Source organism: Podarcis liolepis (assembly GCF_965112155.1).
Source record: "Podarcis liolepis genome assembly, chromosome: 1".
NCBI lineage: Eukaryota > Metazoa > Chordata > Lepidosauria > Squamata > Lacertidae > Podarcis > Podarcis liolepis.
In genome coordinates this window covers 37,917,700-37,943,985 of record NC_139554.1, presented here as the reverse complement: position 1 = coordinate 37,943,985, position 26,286 = coordinate 37,917,700, and the positions used below count along the sequence as shown (strand labels likewise).

General features: G+C 37.0%; 1 protein-coding gene across 6 annotated transcripts in view; it reads right to left on the bottom strand.

Annotated features, from left to right (window-relative positions):
* Positions 1-26,286, bottom strand: part of NOVA1 (NOVA alternative splicing regulator 1) — a 146,520-nt gene that overhangs the window by 17,167 nt on the left and 103,067 nt on the right. For 5 of the 6 annotated variants that reach the window (XM_083508705.1, XM_083508700.1, XM_083508704.1 and 2 more), the window contains exon 4: positions 11,495-11,566. The exons of the other annotated variant lie outside the window; for it this stretch is intronic. In XM_083508705.1, coding sequence (XP_083364831.1) covers positions 11,495-11,566 — 72 coding nt within the window. The remainder of the gene's footprint in view (positions 1-11,494; positions 11,567-26,286) is intronic. 6 annotated transcript variants of the gene reach the window in all.

Genomic DNA, 26,286 nt, shown 5'->3' with positions numbered 1-26,286 from the left:
TGGCTAAACTGGTCTGGGGGAAAGGCATATCCTTTCCCCATGTGAAATGTCAAAGGCATGCTCAAACAGAAGGTAATGTTACCAAATTTGGGTTTAGAAAGGAGCTAGAATAATTCCTGTTTGGCAAATAGAAAATCAGCTGTTTCAATGGTTTAGTGTTGGGTGTTTTGCAGTTTACTTCACTTTGTCTTCCGCGCTTCCCCTCCTCACTCTTGATTCGGCTTTAGGGATCATTACATACTGAATCTCATTGGCTATGCATCATTTTGATGAAGATAAAATAAAGCTTCCTTTTGTTACTTTGACGAGTTGTAGATTGTTTAAAAGGTACTCAGCAGCACCAAGGTGACTGACCACCATTGTGGAAACCATGAACACAGGGAAAAGGAAGGGAGGAGGGAGGAGGGGCAGGGAGAGGGGGGGATTTTGAAAATCTGCCCAGCCAGCAAAACCAAGTATTTTTCCCCTCAAAGATGTTCAGCTCTGCCATATTTGAGATGGATTCTCCTAGTAAGATATTTCCAAAGTACGATGAGAAGTTGGAAGAGAGAGAGTAAAAGAAATATAGAAAGTTAACATCATTAACTTCCAAACAACTCCTATGCTGGAACTGCTGTGCTGGAAATTGATGAACTCAGGAAACCAGATTTGGAAGATGAGAATTAACTTTGAATTGCAAATTTATACTGTAAGGGACTGCCTGTTTGTAGGACAAAAATGCAATCTTAAATTATAAATTATTTATAGATTAAATACTCATAAATCAACTCACAATATAAAGTCTTCACTATTGCTCTCACATACAAGCATATTAATTTGGACATTTAATATTACTGACAGCAGGGTTTTATTCCAGGGTCTGGGTTGTAAATGAGATCATATTTCAAATATCCATGTTAGAAACAAACTATGTCAAGGCATTCTAAAAGTAATCTCAGTATCAGAATATGTTGGTTAACTGTTCAAAGGTATTTACCACCCAGAATGTTCACAGACTACAATTTATACAAAACCTCTCACATGTTATTGCATTTGTGAACTAAGTGCCACAGGTAAATATGCAATTCTTTGTAAAATTATAGTTCATACCATTTCAAAGTTTGCTCAGAATGGTATCTCTCGAGTAGGCGTATTGCATTTTGTGACATGCATATAAATCAACATACAACTTCTGTTCATGATAGAAGTTTGATAGCATGTGCCCATAACAATATATAAACTTTCCAGTTGCACCAAGTCAAAGCCAATCATGACTAGCATTCTGTTTCCAAAGCCACATGGAAGCCAAAAAGCAGAACAGGAAGGATATAACCATCATCTGTCTTTTGTCCCCAGCACCTGAGATTCAGAAATACATTGAAACTGAATGTGGTAGTCTATTTACAGATGACTGCTATGAAGAGTCCATGGTAGAATAATTGCCACTTTTAAAGCCATTCCAGGCTCACCCCAACCAGGATAAAAGATGGGTTTGAACAGTATCCTTCTTCCTTCAAACTGGTTTCACAACCAACTTTCTTCTACCCCTGACAATGGATGCACCAAAAGTGAGGAAGTGGTTATGAGGAATAATTTTGCTGCTGAAATGAAGAGACTTCTGGCAGAAGACCTTTTTCTTCATCCAAACACAGAGAAGTCTGCAACATTCAGTTAGCCCCTCCAGGGAATATTCCCTCCAGGAAATTTAGGATTGCTTCCTGAGATGGCCTATAACACGTGTGGGGGAACTTTTTTCTCCATATGTTTTAGAACTATCAATCCCATCAAGGATGATGGGAGTTATGGTTCAGCAACATCTGGAAGTCCAAAATTCCCCCATTCCTGGGCTACAGCCATTTGTAGACTTATAACCAATAAACCTGTCTAATCCTTTAAAAAAACAACTAATCTAAACTGATAGATTTTATATGCTTATTAGGTGTTGTGCGGAACGTATTACCAAGCAAAATTTAGCATTATGAGAAAGGGTGTGTGTGTGTGTTACTGAGATCCCATTCTCATCATCTTGTGACTAATTTTAAAAATGTCTATTTTGACTTCTTTGTTCCTTTCCCCTCCTCTGAATTAAAACATCCAAGCACTTTAGCCTTTCTTCATAGGGAAAGTGTTCAAATCACTTCAGCTTCCCTTGTGTACTTCACTGCAAAGGTACCCCAAAGTATTGTGTGCCTTAAGAAATTTGTGGGTTGCACATCTTTTCGTATTTATATTTTTGTTCATTGGAAAAATGAAATGAAATCCAAATCCTAGAAAAAAATATGTGCTATATGTAAGAATTCTCAAGTGCAGTCCTACCCCCGTGACCATGCTGATGTCTGAGAAGGTTAGAACAACATGTAGGTTGAGGTTCTGGTGTGTGTGGCAGGGGTAAGAGTGGTGCTGGTGGGGTTGTGCTATATGCATATGCCCTGCAGAAATATGCTGCTGTTGTGGCATAGGAAAAAGCAAGAATTAATTGTGTCTCCCTTCTGCCTGGCTGGCTATAGCTGACAGGCCTGAGACAGAGTGGTGGTTATGCCACTCTGTTCTTCCCTGTCAACACTTAAGACTGCTCTCCTAGTGACTTGCTTATTTCTGACAATTTCATTTTAACACCACTAGCGGGAAACGGTGGTCTAAAAAAAGTGTTGCATCGAGTTCTCCCCCCCCCCCCCCGATATCTCCATGAATGGCATTAATTTGAGGCTGGTTTCACAATAAATCTCTTCCAAAAAGCATCAATTTAAGTAATAAAGCATGCATACACCATTACTGTTAAGTCACTATATCATTTTTAATGGGCTCAGGTAATCAGTTTATGCCATCATACTAGTTCTAACCGTAATATTCAGGCTGCAAGCCTAAACTTACTTTATTATAGAATAATTCTCTATGAAGACAATGGGAATTTCTTCTGAATAAAATTGCACAGAATTGCACTGACTCTGAGAAGAGTGAAACAGTTAACAGTGGAAACCTGTAACACTGGGTTCACTGGGGCTGACTTATAGTTTAGGACTACATGCTTACTTTCGCATGATAGTATAATTGGCACTGCACTCTTACAAAACTGTAGGAAGATTTGAGCAGTGTGACTTCTGCATGAAAATTAATTTTGTCGAACCCTGATGAAACTTGAGATAATGTGAAAGTAGCACAACAGTGTTTTTGTTTGATCAAGTTTCTGACATAACTGAAGTTTGTGCCTACTAGACTCAACAACAGGATGTGATACCTTTGTATAACTGAAAGACTATGTTAAACAAAATAATTTGAATTGGTCAGATTACACTTACACTATGCAGATGGTGCCCTAGCTATGATTATTTTTCAAAAACAAAAAAAAAAAGAACCAAAACAAAACATGGCTATGTTACCATATTACTGGATTGTCTACCAGTGTTTCCCAAACTTGGGTCTCCGGCTGGTTTGGGACTACAGTTCCCACCATCCCTGACCAGTGGTTCTACTAGTTAATGCTGATGGGAGTTGTAGTCCCAAAACAGCTGGAGACCCAAGTTTGGGAAAGCCTGGTGTAAACTAAAAAGTATTTTTGTTTATGTACCACTAAATAATGAAAAAGTGCTCAAAGGTAAGGACACAAATCTTGCATTTGTCTACACATGTGCATGAGACCCAGCACTGAAATGAGGGAAAATTGGAAATGTTGCATATTACAGAGGGTTCTGAACATCTTTCACAGGTGGTGAAAATAGTGGAGAAAAAAGACTTGCTGTTTCATTGTAGCATTGCTTTGCTGAGAGCAAGCAAGCTGTTTGATAGATTCTGAAAACTGAAACTGCAGGCACTACTGTTTTTGAACAGAAAGTGAAAAGTAGCTGATGTGTGTAGATTTCTGAACAAGAAGCATGGGCTCTGTAATTGCTTATTGTTGAATTGAATGTATTACTGACCAGTTTCTTCAACAAAAATAAGGATTTTTTCTTAGTTTTTGTTGTGGTGATGGGGTAGCTCCAGTCTTCAAGCAGCAGAAATAATTACTGCATGCACCTTGCTTTTATTCTGGTATTTCCTGTCATAAACAGACAACATACCAGCAAAATTAAAGGTTATTGTACTCTTGGCCAAGATTCACAAATACATTAGCATAGTTCTATCCAATGGTCAAGCAACACACGAGGAGAAATTGTGTAGGCAGCGCATACGCTGGCCCCACTCCATGTGTGTGGCCTCAAGTTTGACGTTTTGTTGGGGTTTATAAGGGTGGGCAAATGAATGAGGGGTTCCGGAGCACATGAAGGCTTCTATGTGCATTCAGCTGAATGCGGGAGCCCCCTTCATGTTCCGTATGTGAAAGGGACTTGGGGTGGGTGGGCAGAACGTATACATGCGAGACCTCCCTTCCCTCTTCACAAATTCATTTCGAATGCCTGAAGTGGCCATGTTTGTTTCAGTGAACAATGCTGCAATTGTGATTGACACATAAATCGTGGAGCTGTAAATTTGTCATTAATTCATTGGCTTGCTTTCTTAGCTTCCATTTGGAAACCCATTTGAAATAAACATTCCATTTAATTTCTCACAGGAGCTTGAATGTTATCGGCTTGAAATACAGCTTCAGCCTCTGAAACAAAGCACACTTTAGCCCTAACCCTGAAATACAATGAATTGTGATTGTAGGTAAGCAACTGACGATCATAGCTTATTCTGAAAATTAATATCCATAGAATAGTTTATTCATTTAGGTGACCCAGGTCTACAATGTGTTGTCTGTTTTGGTGATGCATATATTTCAGTAATGGGGCTTAGAATTAGTAGATGACTGATAAGAAGTGGAAACCCCCCCCCCTCAAAATCATGGTCATGATAGAATTCTCTTTCTTTTCTTTATAATCAGTGTTTTAACCATGCAAACTGATTCAAAGGCACTCTATTTCTGCTTCCTTAATACTGCAGAGAGAATTTGTTTGATTGGGAGAGGGAGGGAAACAATGATAGGTTGAGATGGATAATAGCTAATAATGTTCCAAGGAGGATGCTAGTACTGATATCACCTGCACTTCTATGAAGTGATTATCTGCTACAACAGTGTGTGCATGAACCAGCTGAGTCGTATTTCATTTATTTGTTGCACATCATTAATTATGAACAATTTAAAGGTTTCCCAACATCAGGATTGCTAATGTCTTTTTCTTGGCAGATTCTCAAGCATGAGAAACATGCAATTAGATGTGTTAAATTCTATATTATTGATACTTATAAAAGAGCAGCTGAATAATTTATTTCACTGATAATGAAAGGTTTTCGTATTTCTGCCTATGCCATGAATTATTTTGTAGGAACATACCAAGGTTGCAAGCCTAGATAGTCATTGATGTGTATGTGAGACTTTTGCAAATGTTCACTGCAGCCAATCACTAGGCTGAAAAGGTAAGTAATTTTAAAGAGAAATACAGCTTGCCCATTACGCTAGGTGGCTAGCTGCTGAAAACATTAAGTACACTTCTGCTGACATTCCACATGTATTTCCATGGCTGCCAATGGCCAAGATGCTGTTCAAAAGTTGTGCAGAAATTATTTATAGCTATACCTCTTTATGTACACTTAAAACACATCAAATAAAACTCTTATTAGCAAAGAACGAAAATCACAGTTGCACTCCCAGCCACAATAGTCAGCAGCATTCAGATCTATGACAATAACTGAGCCAACAAAATGCTTTCTGAAAGACCCAGGCTTAGGCTTGATGGTTTAATAAGTTCAGTGTCAAGGTTTGGAAGAGTCAAGTTTGTGAAGCCTGAGGATGTTGGCTGAACTTTTGTCCTTCCTGGCTTACTAGAACACTCTGATCAAACTTGGCTAATTGGATTACAGAAGTTATCAATGCCTATTTGGTGAAAGGCAATATCCTAATGGCAATAAAGGAAGTTGTGGTGAGACCCTGCTTACTGAATAATTCTCAGCCAGTTTTAAACATTTCAGATTTTGACATAATGGTGTGGTATCTTAATCCAGTTTATCCTGAATGATATTACCTGAACCCATTTCACAAACTGGCAGACCTAGTTTTGTCATCAAAAGTGTCTTAGTCACCCTACTGGACAACCTGCACCAGCAGATGGGATTAGGGTTGTGATGGCTGATGATGCCTGAACCTGGTATAACTGCTTTGGGACCAAAAAGGTTATGTAGGCAGAGCCAAAGAGGTCTAGATTTCTCCCTACCCTCCTCCCTTGCACAGAAATAGTGGATACTGAAGATGAACTGATAAGGTCAACAGTAAAATTTAGAATTTAATCTGCTATCCTATGCACACTTAATTGGGAATAAGTCCCACTGAACTCATCAGGACTTACTTCTGAGTAGGTATGTATGTAGGATTGTACTGTCAGTGACTTATAACTTAGAGGTAAACAGAAAATGCATGTATATAAAAAAGTAAACCATCAACATAATTTTACCTCCTTTCCTGCAATTAGAACTATAGTCTCATTCATATGTGCGGCAACAAATAAAAGTTACCGTACTTGTGGAAGTTTAAGGACTATCAGATAAGCTTAACTCCCACACTGTCCCGACATGCCCAGATAGCTAGTTACGTATCTCTTAAATTCTATGTCTGAAAATGCATACATGTCAGAAATAGAACTTAATCTCAATCTTGCACACTTACCATTTTAACTCAATAATACTTAATTTTGAATAGACATGCATTGTTTTTTCCTATGCCACTGATGGTGAGGGGAACTGGGGCAGCGAGGAGGCCATTCCATCTGCCTGCCTACCCTGCTCCTAGGTGTCCAATCAGCTTTGCCCCAGCAGACATAATAAATAGGTCTGGATGAAGGGGGGGGTGCAACTCTATTGCTTCCCCAGAAACTCTCAGTAATTTTCTCACCGTTACCCTATACTCTTTCCTAGTTCACAGATAGAGTGCTGCAAAAGTGCTGGGGCAGATATTCCTGTTGCCATGTCCACAACCACTTTTGCACCCCTTTTGACTGGTTCCAGAGATATTGGAACTGGCCCTATAGCCTTACCCCAATGCAATACAATTAAATTTATGGAAATGGTAAGCCAGACTTGCATACCAGGCTCATACATCACTGCTCCCCATTCCCTACCTTGAACCAATACTCTTGATGTATCCCGTTATTAAAAAAGTGAACGGATCTTACTTAATCAATCCTCCTTTACAGATTACTTAAACAAGTTGTGTTCACAGAGAAAGCTATTTTTAACATTGATACATTTAGTACGCTCAGATGTGAACCAGACATTTCCCTGTATAATTTGGGATTTGATATGACTATGTAAAATGTCTACCCAGATATGTTTTTTAAAGATAGCAGTTGTTTGTATTTGATGTAGTTTCATTAGATGTTGCTGAAATTATTTTGCTTTGATGATAGTAGACTATGTTTAATCAAACTTATTGCTGAAGTTGCAATGTATGTATTCTGGCATATGCTTTATGAAACCCTTTCATGTACTTGGCTACTTTGTGGCAAGTAGTTTACAACTGAGGAAGTTTAGAAAAATTATCTCTTTCAAAGGAAAACATAGGTATACATATCCCTTCTTTTGAGAATCTCTCACTCTTTCAGTTGAGAGGAACCATGTCACCTTTTGCTTGTATTCCAGCCTTGTTGATTCTGGTAATTAGGATTTAATAATGGTTTCTCAGCTCTGCATCATTAATTATTACAGTAGATTTGTAATGCTAACTTGCACTCTGTAATGTTTTTATAATGCTACTGATCTTTATTATTGATAACGTTGTTAATCTTCTTTTCTGTAATGCTTAAGTTGTATTAAGTAAAGGGAATATATAACCTATGTGCCTATAGATTTGTCCTTGAATCTGAAAATTTCTGTGCGCTGATAAAAAGGGGGACTAACCCTCCCCCTTTAATGTGGCAATTGTTGCAGAGGGAACTGAGGTGAAAAGCCAAACTGTCAGACTCTGTGTCTGCTACATAGAAATCAGGCTTAGATTTCCCCTCTGAACAGAGCAAAATTGTCACAATGCTACTTTACACATTGGCATGTTTTGCTTAAAGGGTTCTGCAAGGTCTCATGCTATGGTGTTCGATATGGAAATGAAGCTCCTGGATAAGGTCATCCATAGACCTGGGTTGATTACAGTCATCTGATTTTAGGAAGGTAGTGCAAGTCTTCACCCAGAGTTTTAGGGCAGAGACAGACAAACAAACTGAAGCATTATTTATTTTATTAAACCAATACCCCCACCATTCCTCCAAGTTCAAGGTGATGTATATGCTTCCCCAAAGCCTGTCGAATACACTGAGGATAGTTCTCACAATGGAGGCAAGTACGTCCTACTTAATTCGTTCAATTTGATCTATCTTCATTCATAACCTATGCCATCTACAACTTCTTATTTCTCCCCAAGTCTTTCTTTCAGTCCCTTTCTTAACACTGCATTTTTGGAGTCACTTTCTTTCCATTACACAATTTCTTATTTCTTCCTCTGAATACATAATGGGACATAGACACTAAATCCTCTCCCTTTCTTATCTCATTCTTCTCTATGGTTTTAATAATTTAACCAGAACCAATGATTACACTACCATTTATTATTATAATCATCATTACTATTTAAATGCAGGATAAATACTGAGAATCGCAACAGTAGTGAGCCAATATTTTCCTATGGTATGAATAAAGTTGAGCAACTGAATTAAATAAAATCAAAATTAAGACTATACTACTTTAGAATTTATACTACTTTAAAACAACAGACAACACGGATTAAATTTGCTACTAGCACATGTATTCATTGCAGATAGGTAGCCGTGTTGGTCTGCCATAGTCAAAATAAAAAAATTCCTTCCAGTAGCACCTTAAAGACCAACTAAGTTAGTTCTTGGTATGAGCTTTTGTGTGCATGCACACTTCTTCAGATACACTGTGTATCTGTGTATCTGAAGAAGTGTGCATGCACACAAAAGCTCATACCAAGAACTAACTTAGTTGGTCTTTAAGGTGCTACTGGAAGGAATTTTTTTATTTTGACTATGTATTCATTGGTCTCCAGAAAAAGAAAGTGCTTGAATTAATATTACTGTAACACAAAATATTCACAGTTCCTGTTCTAATAAGGGGAAAGAATAAAGCAACAAGATCACACTAACTTCACTGGCAATGGCAGAAGTTATGTTAAGGACACATTCCAAATCATTTAGTGAAATCTACTAAGGGCATTTTGTGGCATGTGGAAAAACATAGTTTAAGGAACAGTACCATAAATCTAGCATGAATCTAGCTCAGATTGTTTAAAATATCTGAATAAACTATACACTGAAGCCAGTGTGGTGTATGAAAAATGAAATTCCAGGCATGACTTTGGTTTTGAATTTTATCCTGAGTGTTACTGAATGCAGCATTTCTTCCTCAGAACAAATAGGAAAACAAAATATATATCTGTACAGTTGTGTTTGAAAACTATCGAGCTGAAACCAATTTTCATGTGACAGCCGCAGTGCAGATACTTGGCAATATGATGGTGCTGAATGTTAATCATAGCTACAGTCTAGAAACAATTGCCAGCTACTTCACTTATCATCAGAATTAACAGCACAACCATAATTGTCTTATGTGCTGCATGTTTCCTGCTGAAATAGTAGTCTAGAGAATAAAATAAATTATACCAATGAAAAATGCAGACATATTTCCAGAAGCTAGCTTAAGACTGTAACATCTTTCTTCATATACAACAGTGTCCAAAAGAGAAATGAATTTAAATATACATATAGTGTATATCACCTTACACTAGACTAAAAATAGAAACAGTTCAAACAGTTTCAAAACAAGTCAGAATCTAGCCATTGGTTATGAAGCTGCCTTGTTTAGCTATTAATTGAATGAATGAATGATTTATTATAGTAACAGACCAATATAATTAGGTACACAAATAAAACATACAGCTAATTAAAATAATTTAAAATAATATATCCCAAATAAGATTGAATTCTACAATACTTGACTTTCCTCTTTCTTTCTTGGATGATACTTTTTGTTTTGCCAGTTTAATTTTCTTGGACTGATTCATATCACCAGCAAATTGCAGAGAGATTAGTGCTTGGTTGTTATCACAAGAAAGAATTGCCTTGCTGCATCAGAGCAGCGTCCTCCAGAATCTAGTCCAGCATTCTATCTCCAGTTAGATGGTGGAAGCTTAAAAGTAGGGCATGAAAAAGGCAGCCACCCCCCAATTTGATTGTCAGTCATGTACTCCAACAAATACTGGCTCTTAATACAGAGCACAATAATTTCAACATGCTTCATTTTAAATGCTTTAGATTTAAATGTTTTTTACCAAAATCCTCAAAATCAATATAACATTTTTAGATGAAAACGTGCCTGATTGTTGTTCAAAGAATTACAGAAGGTTGGAGGCAAAGAATCATGAGTTGGAAGAAAAGGAAAACAGCTGCTCATGCTGTCTTGCACATGCTTGTGAAATATTTCTTACAGTGCTAAAATAGTTCTCTTAGTTTCCTGCTTGCACAAATAGAAAAACATCTTTGGTTTTAGTCTCATTTTTTTTTACACAATGTTCCAGCTTGGGATATAAAATAAAAGCAAAAGACTCCTTTTGTATGCAAAAAAAAGTGCTTTGGATCCAACTCACTTTATTTTTATTTTATTTAACAAATTTTATATGAAGCTTGATTGTAGGGGAACCTCTAAGTGGTTGACAAGAAATATTAAAATTATCAACAAAGATCTAAATATCCTAAATATTATTCTATGATGTACAGAATGAAAAGTAAATAAATCGCTTATGAGCTTAATAAATGTCAGTACTGAAGACTATGAATTACAAATAATATTGTGCATTAAAGACCATAGAATAAGAAAATAATCATTACTTGCTCAAGCTAAAATAGCTTTGATCTTACAAAACAAATTAATTTTAGTCTAGGACTATAACTATTTATTCGTTTTACTTTATTCTAGGACTATAACTTCTCATAAAACCCCCCAATGTGTAAACAGGCATGCTAATATAGGAAACATATTCTTCTTTATAAACAAGCACAGTCTATCAACCCACACTGTGAATGATACATTATACATAAAGACCTCAGTCCAAAGAGCTGCATACTGAGCTCTGTATGTCCTCCACAATTTTTGAATCATTTTGTCCTGACAGCAGCACCCTGAGCTGCTTGGGAAGCCTTGGCCAATTCAACAATCCCCCAGTGTAACCTAAGGAACAGCTGTTGGGGGGGGGGTAGAAGTGAGAAAATCTGATGAGCAGAAGCAAGCTCTATTTGCCCCTCAAGGGCTACTTGGATTGCAACCGCAAACGTTATGTACGGGTATCTTAAAATAGATTTTTTAAAATGTATTTCATTTACCAAATTAAAAATAATATTATTTATACAACAGCATTAGATATCCATGATTATGGGTGTATATATGCAAATGAAGAAAGAAAACCTTAACCCACCATATCTTTTTCTCCAGTTTGCAAGCTGCCGCTCGTGAAAAGTATGGTGTAGATGGTAGAATGATACTGTACCTGATTAGCTCTGGAGGTGGTCATGGGATCAGATGGAGAGGACTTGGTGGTAGTTGGGGATGATGGCAATGTCTGGGAACAAAGCAGTTCAGGAGCAAATCAACCTCAACAAGCCTTAGACTGAACAGTTAAAAAAAAATTAAACAAATGTAATGTAATTGAAAATTAAAGAGAAAAAGCCTGAGACCTAAATTTTTCTTTCTCATTGGAACTTAATGGAATTTAATGCCAATTAAGCAAATAACTAATGCATGTAAGTATGCATGCATATGCATGTAAAACAAATTAATGGCTTAAAATTAAGATGGTAAACTCACAAAATAAAAAAATATGCTGACCATATGAATAATATTTTCTTTCCCATACTTGATTCTAAGGGAAAGCAAAAACCAGTAGAAGCAAATACAAATTCCAACAAGTTCAATGAGCAGATGTCGAAGTTTATATCTGATATAATAGTCTCCCTCTCATTGCATATTGATTTTTGTTTTATAAAGTTGACTCCATGTATATTTAGTGATCCATATAATACAAGAAATACTGCCAAATGGTTGGATCCAGAACTTCATCCACAGGATGCTCCGCTAGAGACAGGGTGTGATTTTCACTTATTTCCCCCTCCGCAGCTCCTGATGCACCCTGAAATATTGTTCTGTAGGGTTGAAGACGTGGGGCCAGCAAAGGAGGTGGTGCTGGGGGTTGTAAAGAGAAAGGGAGAACTGGTGAAAATCACCTTGCTCTCTTCCTCCTGTGGGAAACTCCACTAGATCTTCATCCCTTATGTGAGTGGAACAGCAAGTCTGGATGCAACCCAAAGTTCATAAAGCAAAAGATTTCTACAGTATTGATTGTTTTTTCTTTAAAGCAAGTCATGCCATGGATAACATAACAATTATAAACACTGCAACTGAACTGCACCAATAGACTTATCATTTATGTTATAAATACTAAACTAAGACAAATTGTTAATAAGGTAGCATTAGTTGATGTTTAAAACAAGTATTTATTCTGTGTTAATATTTTTCTTAAAACGTACAGTATAATTTTAACACGCTAAAGAATAAGCATTGATTTGAAATATATGCACAGACTCCAATATGATTTGATCACAATGCACAGGTTTTAAATTCTATTGAGGCAGCCATCCTTCAATTCAAGATTGAATGGTTGGGGTTTTCTCTTTGTGAAAAATATGATCAACAGAATAAGGACTATTCTAAGGTATCTGAAACGGTGGCAACAATAACGTAAGGAAAAAAGAAATCTAAATATTTTACAGTAAGTAATTTATAAAATGTATCAATATATGTCTAAAGCTATCTCTAGGAATGGTTAATCCAAACAGTAAAGGTTACAGTTCCTGAGATGGCCACCATGGAGAAATATTTTTTGGCGAGGACCTATGTAACAGCTGTAAAGTGTAAAGCAGCTCTGAGACATCAGTAATGTAATCATGCTTCTGCTTAAATTTCAGTTAATTAAAAACAAAACAAATACCTATGAATTTCCTTAGAAAAAAAGAATTAATGCAGCAACGCTTTCTAACTGGCTTGAATGGCTGTCTGAAACCAACCAAAGGATGCATGATAATGTTTCTAATTGTTAAATATTTTGTTTATAAGATGAGAAGACAGATAACAGAGGGCACATTAAATTGAAATCTACACCCCATCATGGAATGCTACCCATGAATTGGAATAATAGTTGGAGGCAATCCAATGGATCATCTTCCTGTTTAGAAGAACATACTATACTTAGGTCCTCTTCCTTTGAAAACCTGTAAAGAAAATTCAACAGCTTCTAAAAATAGCTTAGTTAATTTCTTAACTGCTATTATAGTCATGAATGCTTTGCTAATTTTCTCCCTTCATATGGTTTTAAAACTATTCATTCTATAGACAGAACAACGAACTGATTCTGCATTGAAGGAGGAACAAACTGAGGAGTATTCAGCTAGTTGTTCCAGTATATAAATTAGGTAATAGCCAGGGTTTTTTGTCAGCCAGAACTCACCGGAACTCAATTCTGACACCTCTCAGGTGGGTGCCATTGCCATTATAAGAGAACAAGGGAGGCATTCATGATGAGCACCTCTGGCACCTCTTTTTCTAGAAAAATAGCACAGGTAATAGCATATAGTAAGACCAGGGCTTGATACCTACATATTTTCCAGAAGGACTGCTGCTTGTGCCACTTCTTATATTCATGTATTTTATTTCATTGCACACCAACTTACAATAGACCTTCCAGCTACTGTTTCTTGTGCTTTCATTATTAGAGGATATAATCTAGATAGAAAGCCTTAAGTTCAAACACTTCAAACCTCTTCTCTTTTCGCCTTGATACTTAATCAAACTAAGGAAACTAGATGGCTCTGTCATGAATGCTATTAATTACTCCACTTTCATGTAGGTACTTATAAAACGATTGTATTACACTAACTTCACAGGGACAGATATGCCAAGGAACCTATAATTCCTTTGGTCACTTTTTGATTTATCTTAAGTGTTAGATTTTTCTTACAGAAAATATCATTGTCACAACAATCTTGAGGAAAAAAATCTGTATATAATAGTTCCTTTCTATAATAGGTAGTAATTTTAGCTATTCATGGCCGTAATTGTTGAAAGAGAGGAAAACAAGTGTTCTTGCAAGATTACTGTTCCCCAGGGAATACAGTCTCCAGCAAGACGAAACAAGAGCTGCATTACCTATCAAAAGTCTTTATCCACAATTTATGAGAAGAGGTAGAAGAAGGCTATAGCCATGGATGCGCAAAATTCAAACTCTGAACGCTAATGGTCAAAGATGTGCAATATTTTAATAAACATTCACGTGTACTTTAGATACCTTGTATCTAAAGTACGTGTATTTTAGATACCTTATTGTCACAAATACATACGGAAACTATGACAATGTCATGGAAACTATGACAATGTCAGAGTAACCCTATATAAAATGATTTCATTGATGGCTATGTTATATTAAAAAGCAAGAACACCAATTGAAAATATAAATGCTGCTTGTTGAAGAACTACACATAGTAGTATGAATAAAATTTCAGTTGGTGATACTTCTACTGGTGAAAGAGTTAGCAAATCAAAAGCTTGAACTGAACAGCAAGAATTAGCCTTAAAAAACACTAACCACATATATATTTAGCATGTCAACATTCTCAATACCAACTAGCTTGAGTAGGTTCCTTTTCTGCAGTTGCTGACATATTTTCACAAAATAATAAAGCAAGAACATTTAAAAAATCATTTGTAAATGTAGTCAGGAAAATTGCCATATATTCCCTCTATTTTTGTCTGTCATTAAAAATATGTACAACCGCTTTCATCATCAAAATGAAATGAAATCTTAATGATAGCAGAGCAGACACAACAACACTTGAGTAAAGCATATATCATGGATACATCAAGCTTGGATACATCAAGAAATACTTATCAAAATAATTGGGATAAATAATTAATACAAAACATCCAAGGTGTATTGAAGTGGATTCGGCAACATATTCCTCAACAATGCATACAAATTTAGAAGGAAGTTTTTATGAACTAATATTCCATTGCACCAGCACAGCTGAGATGTTTATATATTGACACAGTGATTATTTGTTGGAGATGTGGATCATGGAATGCAGATATGCTTCACATTTTTTGGTCATGTTTTAAAAGAATGTTAATTTAGAATACTATAATTAATGAAATTAAACTCATAAGAGGTTATGAGCTACTGGCAAAACTATTAGTAATATCACATGTTAAGGAACTGGTGATTAACGGTTGCTCACACAGCAATTTTGGAAAGTTGTTTTTTTGCCTGCCATCTGTTCGCTATGAATTAGAACACCCAATATATCTTAACCCAATTTTGTGTGATGGATCTTGAGATTGAAGAGCACAGTCTGGTCTATGTTTCAATACCATCAAATGCTGCTTTGAATCAAGTTGTCAGACCGAACCTCTCAAAACTGCACTCAAATGCTGCTTTGAATCAAGTTGTCAGACCGAACCTCTCAAAACTGCACTGATTTGGACACCTCTGAAGGTATCGTAACTGTCATGCCAACACAGGAGAAATCCTCTTCAGAGGTGGATGTGTTATTCCCGAAAGCACACATTATAGAGGAGCATGCTGTGTCAACAAACAGTGAAACAGAGCAGAGGTATCCAGGGTCTTCGGGGATCACGACACCCCACTCTTCTCCATAAGACACAGACGGCACCTGCACAGAGCCCAGGGGAGTGGCAATGCCTAAAGGTGCAGTTTCCTCATGAGCAGGTGAGATTCTCCAGACAATCCAAATGGGCTGCAGCTGGGTTCTGAATGGGGGCTCTTAAGGGCTCATTGTTAAAATCCTTCAGTTCCTGATAAGAGTACTGGATCAATACCCTTGTATAAGTCTTCTGATATGCCTTAGCTAGCAAATGGGATCAAAGCTAGGACTGCTTCCAGACCTGACCTCTTGTGTTGTCTGTATGCTTTGTCCTTGGACTGTGATTATATCTTTCTTTTTGGATTGCCCCTGTGAATGGACTTGGCACTACTGAATTTGGTGTCAGCTGAAGCAGGAGAATCATCAAATTTTGCATGATGGTTCCTGAGATTGAGAGCCATCTGTCTGGCAATAGCATCCAGCTATAGCCAACCAAGATCATGGCGTGAAACTTTAAAACTGACTGATTTTAACCAAATTTGGCAGGATTGTATATTATTGTTTATCCAGCAACATTAGAATTTTTTTTTAACAAAATAAGGAACTAAAAATATATATTTTGCATTTATAAATCTCAGAATTTTGGTGTTTCTTAGAAATCCTGAGCAATGCGTGGTACTCTATAGTAAAATGGAGGAAAATATTTATTCCTGTGCTAGAAGACAGGGTAGTAAGATTGTGGGAATTAGCTCGTAAGGTAAATTTGATTAATATTGTGAGAGAAGGTAGGCAACTTGACAATTAAAATAGAATAGGCTTATTGCATACTGGAATAATTAGATAAAATTATTCAGCCATATAGATCATTGGAAATAATTTAGAAGATGACATGGATATGTTTATATATTTTTGTAATACAATTTGTATATAATAGAGTTCTGCACTGGATGGAGTTAAATTAAGAAAAGACCCAGATTTACAAATCAGGGAATCTGTGCACAGCCCTAATACAGCTCAAAGACTAGCAGGTGGGGCTGGCCCGGGAGGGGGAATTATCTGTGGCAGCCCCTAAATTATGAAAGACATGCATCTTTGCACTGGCTTTTGATGCTTGAGGTGAATAAAGTGACTCACCCTATTTCTGTGATTGTAAGTTGTTTTAAATATTGTGTTTCAATGTTGTAACCCACCCTGGGATCTTAAGAAGGGCAGGTTATTGTTAATACTAGTAATACTAATACTAATAAATTAATGACAATGTTTCAACAAACTATAGATTAAACCAGGCTTCCTCAACCTCGGCCCTCTGGATGTTTTGGGACTACAACTCCCATGATCCCTAGCTAGCAGGACCAGTGGTCAGGGATGATGGGAACTGTAGTCTCAAAGCATCTGGAGGGCCGAGGTTGAGGAAGCCTAGATTAAACAAACACTTCCCCTCTCACCTTTTGGTTAATCTGTAATTTGTTGAGACACTGTTCTTATACAAAAAGTGTAATATTTGTTCTATTTCATTTTTAAAAAATCTAAAAAAATACTGTGAATGTTAAATAACTGTTTATGATATAATGAAAATATCAGAGATGGTGGAAGAAGAAAACAGTGTAACTGCTCTTTAAAATGACATGAATCAATAAACCTGAAAACATATGTACACTCTTTCTGAAGGATAAATTCAAAGATAAAAATGATCTTTTTTTAAAAAATGATCAAATTGCATCCTCATACACAATCAGCTAATCTCAAGAAGTTCCTATACCCAAAGAATAGACTCAAAACTATGTGTGACTCAAAGAAAGCCAGCAGATTGAGATTAAAATAACATGAAAACGTCATACTGTTGATGAAAGACCCTCTCTCTCATCTATATGTTGCATTTTATATCATATAATAATATAAGCGACTTCTTACCCATAATACATTTTAAATGAAAGAAAGCTGTTACTGCAATATACATTTATGACATTACAAAGTGTAAAATATGCATTGTGCAATAAATGCTTGTCTATCCCTACTTGGCAACAAATTTTTAACAGGTCTCTATTTTTGTTTTTTAATTTTCTGAATTGGTATACCACCCACCATCCGTAGATCTCAGGGCAGTTCACAACATAATTCAAGATAAAAACACTTATATGTAAGCTGAGACATAGGAAAACTGTTGCCAATACTTAATAAATTTAGGAAAGAAAAACATGTGTATATAACACACAGACACACACAACCTACCTAAAAAAACAAGACATTAGCAGTTCATCAAATCTTTGAACTGATGCCTGAAGAGTCTTCAACACACCCTAAAACAAACTAATGTCGACTGATGGGTTCAATTCACACTTACATTCCAAACCCTAGAAAACCTGATGATCACAAAGCTGTACAAATGTATTGATCCCATTAGAGAGCACTGAATCTGATTCCTTCCAAATATTTGGGGAAATGGATCTGCAAGGATGACTGCCAGCAAGAACTATATCTATACTTGGTAAAAAACATCCAAAAGATAGTATATTTCTAAGAAAATGAAGTAGATGCTGGATGTATTATGGAGACAGTCATAAAGATGTTGAGTGGCAGTATGTTGCCTTAAAAGAATTAAGTTTCAAGGGAAACAAGCTTGGCAGATCATCAAATCCCATAGCTTGGAGCCTGCTCTTCATTTAAATAGAGGGCTCATCTTGACAAATAAGCCCTGTTGCCATTAGCTCTTAGCTTTTGCTTGCTGGGCAGCTAGAAGCATACAAAATGGAAGGGTGGTGCCACACTAGGTGTTTTGTGTGGAATTGCCATGCTTTTCACGGAGCTTTCACATAAGGCCATCAACCAACCATGATGTATTGGTGATCGTATTATAGCACACATTTAGTATAATCTTTGTGGTGGGAGCCATTGTATTACTCAAGTTTTTAATCAATGTTTTGTTAGTGCTAAAATGCTTTTTCAGCTACATTAAAAAGAAACACCTTTCCAATCATCACCATATTAGCAAGTTGGTTGAGAAAGTGCTTAGAAGGATTGTAAAAAGATCTCTTTTAAGAATGCATTCTAACAGTATAACACTCTTCAGCAAAGTAGCATGTAAATTTTTAAAAAGCTGTGAGCTTCTGTCTGGGAACCTGCATATTTGTGCTAAGCCAATATTTTGGTTTAGTGGTACACGTAAACTGAGCCAGTGTTTCATGCTCTGAACTGAAGAGAGGCTGCTTCTCACTTGACAGATCATGTTGGCTGGAGTGAAAGAAACCTGTTAATGACCAAAATATGTTCTTGTGACATCTAATCATCATTGCTTTGTAAGAAGATCTTACTTAGAACAAAGCTATCATTCATGTGTGGGAGTGTAAGGTAAAGGTAAAGGTACCCCTGCCCGTACGGGCCAGTCATGACCGACTCTAGGGTTGTGCGCCCATCTCACTTAAGAGGCCGGGGGCCAGCGCTGTCCGGAGACACTTCCGGGTCACGTGGCCAGCGCGACAAAGCTGCATCTGGCGAGCCAGCGCAGCACATGGAAACGCCGTTTACCTTCCTGCCAGTAAGCGGTCCCTATTTATCTACTTGCACCCGGGGGGGTGCTTTCAAACTGCTAGGTTGGCAGGCGCTGGGACCGAGCAACGGGAGCGCACCCCGCCGCGGGGATTCAAACCACCGACCTTTCGATCGGCAAGTCCTAGGCGCTGAGGCTTTTACCCACAGCGGGAGTGTATGTAGTCACTAAAAAAAGATTTATTTTCTTCAAATTCATAAATGAGTGCTTGCTGCTTAAATTTTTTTCTTTTTGTTATATGAATGGAAATTCTGTTTTATCTGTATGATGTGCTGTACTTCATAAATATCATAGTTTTAGGCATATTAAAGAAAGCTGGAAGCAATTCAGTAAGTTTGAATTACTATATACAGAGAAAAAAACTTTTAAAAAATTAGTCTTTTGCATTAGGCAAATGGTTGCATTTAAAAATTATTAGACTTCTCGTAATGAGATGTACAAAGTGATTAGAAATCATAAGATTAATTCACTTTAAAGAATTTCCATTTATTAACACTGAAGTATTCATACTATCAGTGCAGCTTTCCAGTAATTATTAGCTGCCTTCAAGCAAGGCTACAGTAAAGAACTTATCAGCATTTTCTATGATCTCATTTTTGAAGCTACAAAAACTTGGTAGCAGAATATTCTTTGCTAAATATTCTCACTGAACTATTTTTTCCCCTTTTGTTGTTCTCCAGACTTTAGTTCTTGCTGCAAAAGAAAAGGGTTTGTATATTCAGAAAGGTTTTTCTTTGAAGGTGACTCTGAAACTACAACCAATCCAGAATGTGACAGCTAAATTGGTGACTGGGAGTGGCCTCTGGGACCATATAACACTGGTCATAAAGGATCTACACTGGCTCCTACTATGTTTCTGAACACAAGTGTTAGCGCTGACCTTTAAAGAGCTAAATGATCTCGGCCCAGTATACCCGAAGGAGTGTCTCCACCTCCATTGTTTGGCCCGGACACTGAGGTCCAGCTCCGAGTGTCTTCTGGCGGTTCCCTCACTGTGAGAAGTGAAGTTACAGGGAACCAGGCAGAGGGCCTTCTTGACAGTGATGCCCACCCTGTGGAATGCCCTCCCATCAGATGTCAAGGAGATAAATAACTATGCAACTTTTAAATGACATCTGTAGGCAGCCCTGCATAGGAAAGATTTTAATGTTTGATGGTTTTATTATGCTTTTATATTTGTTGGAAACTGCCAAGAGTGGCTGGGGCAACCCAGTCAGATGGGCAGGGTACAAATAATAAATTTATTGTTGTTATTATTATTTTCCCACCTACAATATAATATTGATAGTAAAACACGGTATTTTAAAATTAGGAACCAGATACTATTTCAAAAACCACTTGAGTATGTAAGCCAGGGGTCACTAACCTCTGCCTCTTCAGATGATGTTAGACTGAAACTCAGCCAGCATGGCCAGTGGTCAGGGATGGCAGGAGTTGCCATACGGGTTAGTCATCCCTTACTTAAGAGCTGGAAACTTTATGTCACCCCCTCTTGTCTCACAGCTACAGGTACACTGTACCTTACTTTCAACAAGAGAATTTGTGATAACTGATCAGTGGCTGTAGTTTACTGAGCTTTCTAACAGACCATCTTTCGGGGGTGATTTCAGATGGTGACTAACAATATGTCTGAATCTACCTCAAGTAAATCTCAAAATGGAAAACTAAAAGAGCAGTAGTCAAATAATACATTATTCATGCCCTGGGGAACTAATGCATATTTGGTACATAATATTACAATAACATGTGGTAGTTTATGCTGGGCTACTGTAACTTCTTCCATGCCTTATGATAACTTTCTATAATGCACATAGCTGTTAAAATATATTGTAATTAACAAAAATTACAGGGCACTTTTTATCACCTCACAAAACAGCCATTTTAGCTAGCATAAGTTACAGACAATCTATGAGCTGTAAACATCTTTACTGTCCTTTTTTGGTAGTGATGAATGTCTGTGTGAAGTTAGTTCACAATCCAGACTCATGAATTATTAAACTGGTTAAATTCTTAAACTGTGATAACTCCTCTCCAACTATCACTTTTCTATCACTTTTCCAACATACTATTCTAGGCAGTTGGAACAAAGCAGAGGACTTTGTCAGATTCAGGATTTAGTTCAGCTGAGACTGCTTTCATACTAGTTCTTGAAAGCTTGGAATGGGGTGGGCTAAGATTCATGCCCTGTGTCCTTCCAGGCCTGAAAAGTCATTTAGAGATTTTGACTGATGCCTGACATGGAACTTTCAGTAGGATTCTATCTCCCCAAAGCCTTGCATGCTCTGCCCCTATGCTTGCGATACTATTGAAAGAAATGAAAGCAACCACTGTTCCTTCCACAAGAAAACCTAGAGGCTAAATGAAATGGAATCGAGATATTTTGGATCTCCAGGCATGAATGTAATCACTACATTCCAGGCAGAGAATAGTACCATGATGCTTTTAGATAAATGGGCAATTTTCAGAAGTGTTTTAAATTCTTCTGCACTGGTTTTGAGATAGTGAATCTGAACTATTACATTCGCAAATGTGTATTTACTGCTTTTTCTCTACACTGAAACTAATATATATAGTTAGTGTTGAATTTCTAAGGCTGCTTTCATATTTTAATCATTTGCACTACAGTAAAAACTGTTAAGGCAAAAAGGTCTGTCTTGAGATATTATACTCCCTATATCACCTCAGAAACAAGAGTCCCAATTTCTATCTTATAAATATCACGATTGTAAAACAAACCTGGAATGTTAAGTAAATTTGCTAATGGCTTTTGAACTATTGAAAATGATAAGCAGCTACAGGGGCGGGGGAGATAATGAAATGCTGCCTAACAGACATTAGGGCAATCCCCTCCTGAACCACACACAAACATGAAGTTACCTCTTACACAAGGTTGCTGCTATCTTATGTCAAGGAATTATGGCATGATGTCTTTCAAATATTCTTGTTATGCTATTCTTAATAATAGGAGAAGTGCAAGCACGCCTTCCTTGGGTGGCTGCGAAAAATCTGGAAAATTGAGAGCTCTGCAGAATCAGTCCAAATGTCTGTCTAATCTATCATCCTGTTTCCCACAGTGTCCAGATGCCCCTGAGAAGCCTGTAAGAAGGACATGAGGACAATGGTCTACTTCCATTACTGCTTCTCAGCAACTGATATTCAGAGGCATCCTTCCTCTAATCTGGAAATTGGCATATAACCATCACGACTGACAACCTTATCGTTCATGGATTTGTCAAATCTGCTTTTAAAAACACCTAAACTGGTGTTCATCACATCTTGTGATAGCGGCTTCCATAAGTTAAAAATGTGGTACGTGAAGAACGTTTTGTAGTTCCAACTTCGTAGGTTCTACTATTATGAAAGAGGAAGAAAAACATAAATTGACCCACTTTCTACACACCGTGAATAATTTTTCTAAATTTAAACACCTACAAATATTATAACTTTTGCAATCTATAGAACACACAGGCCAAATTCAGATTTCAAACTCTTAATTCCAATCAGTCTCTTTTGTGAAGAGAAATTGTTATAAAGAAGGGCAGCTGATATTGCATCCCTCCATAATTAACACAAATAACAGTTACAAATCTGATGATGATCTTGTGTAGCTATTTTTCTTCATAGTCTGAAATGTTAGAGATTATTGCACAAAATAAGGATACTAGCAGTCATTTATATTTAATTTTTTATTTTTAAAAGAACATTTATAAACCGTCAACTCATTAAAAAAAAGCCATGGTGGTGTACAATAAAATTATTAAAACATCAGGAAATGCAGAACAAATAACCAACACTGAATTAAATTAATTTTCTAAAAATGTTTGGCGAAACAAAAACATTTTCAGCCAGTGATGAAATATCAAAATTGTAGGTGCCGATCTGATTTCACTATGAACAAAGTTCCAAAGTATTGACGCCACTACATTAAAAGCTCATGTAAAATCTAAGCAAATGTTAGATAACCGGGTGACAATTAGGAGGGCTTCTTCAGATGCTTGTAGTGATCTGGACTGTGTGTAAGGGACAAAGAAGTCCTTCAGTCTTTTAGGGCTTTAGATACTAACAGTAATACCTTGAACTCAGTTTTGTAATGTACTGGTAGTCCCTGAGGAGCTTTCAGCACCAATGTAATATGCTGACGCAGAGCTGTTCTGACAAAACCAGGTTTCAGTATTCTACACTAGCCAGAATTTTGAATCCAACCTCAATGCTCCATGTAGAACACATTACAATAGTCTTGTCTAGATGTTTACCATAGAGGCTATGCTGCCCCTGGCCAGGAAAAGCCATAGCTGGCCAACCAGCTGAAGAAACAAAAAAGCACTCTGATGGCAAACATGTCTCCAGGGACAGTGCTGAATCTAAGGGTACTTCCAAGCTATGCACCTGTTCCTTCATGGAGAGTAAAGACCTGTCAAGAATAGGCAACCTGCCAATTTCTTGAACTTGGAAACTGATTACCTATGGGGTCTTCCATTTTACCAGGATTCAACTTCAGTTTACTGGCCATTATCTAGCCCATCACTGACTCCAGATGATGGCCTATAACATGCATGGCCTTGCCAGATTCAGATGTTACAGAGAAGTACAGCTGGGTATCATCAGCATACTGGTGACACCTTACTCCAAAACACCTAATGACTGCTCCCAGCAGCTTCAAATAGATATTTAAAAGCTACCCTGAGGGACACCACAGTGCAAACACTAGGGGACCAACAGACAGCCACTCAAAATCACTCTTTGTGAATGGTTCTGTAGGCAGGAACAGAATCACTGAAACATAGTGTCACCAATTCCCATCCCACAGAGCCACTCCAAGATACCATGGTCAATGATATCAAAGGTAAAAGCAACAGGGTGACATTACCTACCCCCGACCCTCTTTGGATATACAGTAGGTCATCTAGCAGGACATTCAAGGATGATTCAGCCCTGAAACTAGATCTGAATCCAAATTGAAATAGGTCAAGATAATTGTTCCCAACCAAAGAATGAGTACTTTTGCCGGTATTACTCTCTTGATATCCCTACCCAAAAAAGGAGTATTGGCAAAATGGCCAATAACTGATCTAGGTGATCAGACCTAATGCAACTATTTAAAATTCAAACTTTATTAATAGAGGTAGAATTAACAGAATTAGTAGCTTGTAACTAAAATGCAAGACCCAATAAGATGGTTTCAATTTTTTAATACAGATTTATAAATCATATTATTCAAATAATTTAGAGAAAGACAGCTGCTTAATATTAATTTGCCTAACATTTTAAAACAATATATTTAATTTGGAACTAGGATGATCATTTATATAAATAATAATCGTGCTCTTAACCTTCAGTAAGTACATGAGACCAAATGTACCTTGACAGTGCTGTGGAAATATTAATAAAACTTTGTTTTAATATTCTGTTACTCTATGCTTCAGGTATTCTTCACTTATCATGAATTATGAATTGCCATGTGATGTTTCAGGGACTTGCCTCTTAAATCTAATCCAGAGGGTGGGAAACCTATGTTTTTATTCTTAAAACTTTTGGGGTCAATAGGGTACCTATAGGTGTTACCCTATCGAGTAATACCTACTGTTGTAAGCAGTTAGGAATCAAAGTGATTTCACTTAATACTGCTATTTAGATATTGGTCATGTTGCTACAATTCTTATGGAGCAATTCAAACTCCTCCCGGGCTGGTGGGGCTTTAAAGCACCAAGGCCATTACCACATGGACAGCCCTACCATGTATAGTGACTGGAGCTTAAGGTGGGGGGACAGACAGTGATCTGGTCTCAACAGATTCTGGGCCAGCTCAAACCCCTCCTTCAGCACATCCCCAAAGGCTAGCAGGGCTGGCTGAGGAACACCTCTGCCAAAAGCAACCCCAGTCTGTTGCAAGAAATGTTTGGATTGCTCTGCATGACCCAGAACCTAGTCTTTCACTTTCTTGAGAGAAAAGAACATAAATATGATCTTGCGCCTATTTTTGTAACAGTTTCAATAGCATCCTTAATATCACTAAGAACAGGTTTAGGGGCCAGTAGTACAGGTATACAAGCTCTTTTTGCACAAACTGGATATTTAAAAAACTTTTTTTTCTAGTTAGAACCTTCCCTTTGACCCAGAAAAACTACTTTTTCATCCTAGTTATTTGCAGAGTTGATGTTGAGCAATACTTGCTGATTTTGCTTTTGGGTTATTTTGACCACAACTGAATCTGTAAATGTTTGCAAGCAACCTACACTCTCACCTTGGCAGGTGTCCCTTCAACCAGGCCTGTGGCTGATTAGCATTCTATGGCCTTTTTGTTTTATTATGTATTTATGTTCTCATTTTATATTTTTATGTTATGAAACACCCTGTGATCTTTGGATGAAGGGTGGTATACAAATTTAGGTGATCCTCTTTAGTCTACAGGAAGGTATCAACAACACCTTTTGCAAAGGGTTGCCTTCAGGTTACCTTTTGGTGCAGGCTTTACTTCCCCATGCTTTTTAATGAATTAATAGTTTTTCAAAACATCTTGCTGTTACTTTATTTGTAGTTATTTCTTGATTTTGTAAATGGCCCTGTAAGTTGTCATGGTACCAAAATATTCTAAATAAATAAGTATCTGTGAGCTTGATTAGACTATTATTGTAGATCTTGTAGGTCTTGCATACTTTATATTGTGGACCAAGATCCTGAACACTCTTTGCAACTACAGTTTTAGTGAAAAGGGGATGTTCTCAGAAAATGTATAATTTTTCTCCTTGCACGTAGTGTGATGCTTAATACTATTCCACAGTCTTTCTCAGGGTACATTTGATCCCCAAACTGGATTGGTAATATACATTTTTTATCAACCAAGGGTTAAAGATTAAAATGATTATTATTTTTTGTGAAGCAGGCAGTTTATATATGAACATTTTAACTTTATACATATCTGGAAGCTTTTGAAACAGAGAGATATAACAGTTTTCCCACACTCTCTTAAGTTCTTACCAGTTTCTGCTTTGACCTTTAAGCAAAGCACAAAAAACATTATTTGAGCAAAGAACAAAAAGAACAGAGAATATATTTTAAATATTTTCATTTATTCATTTAGAGGCATGC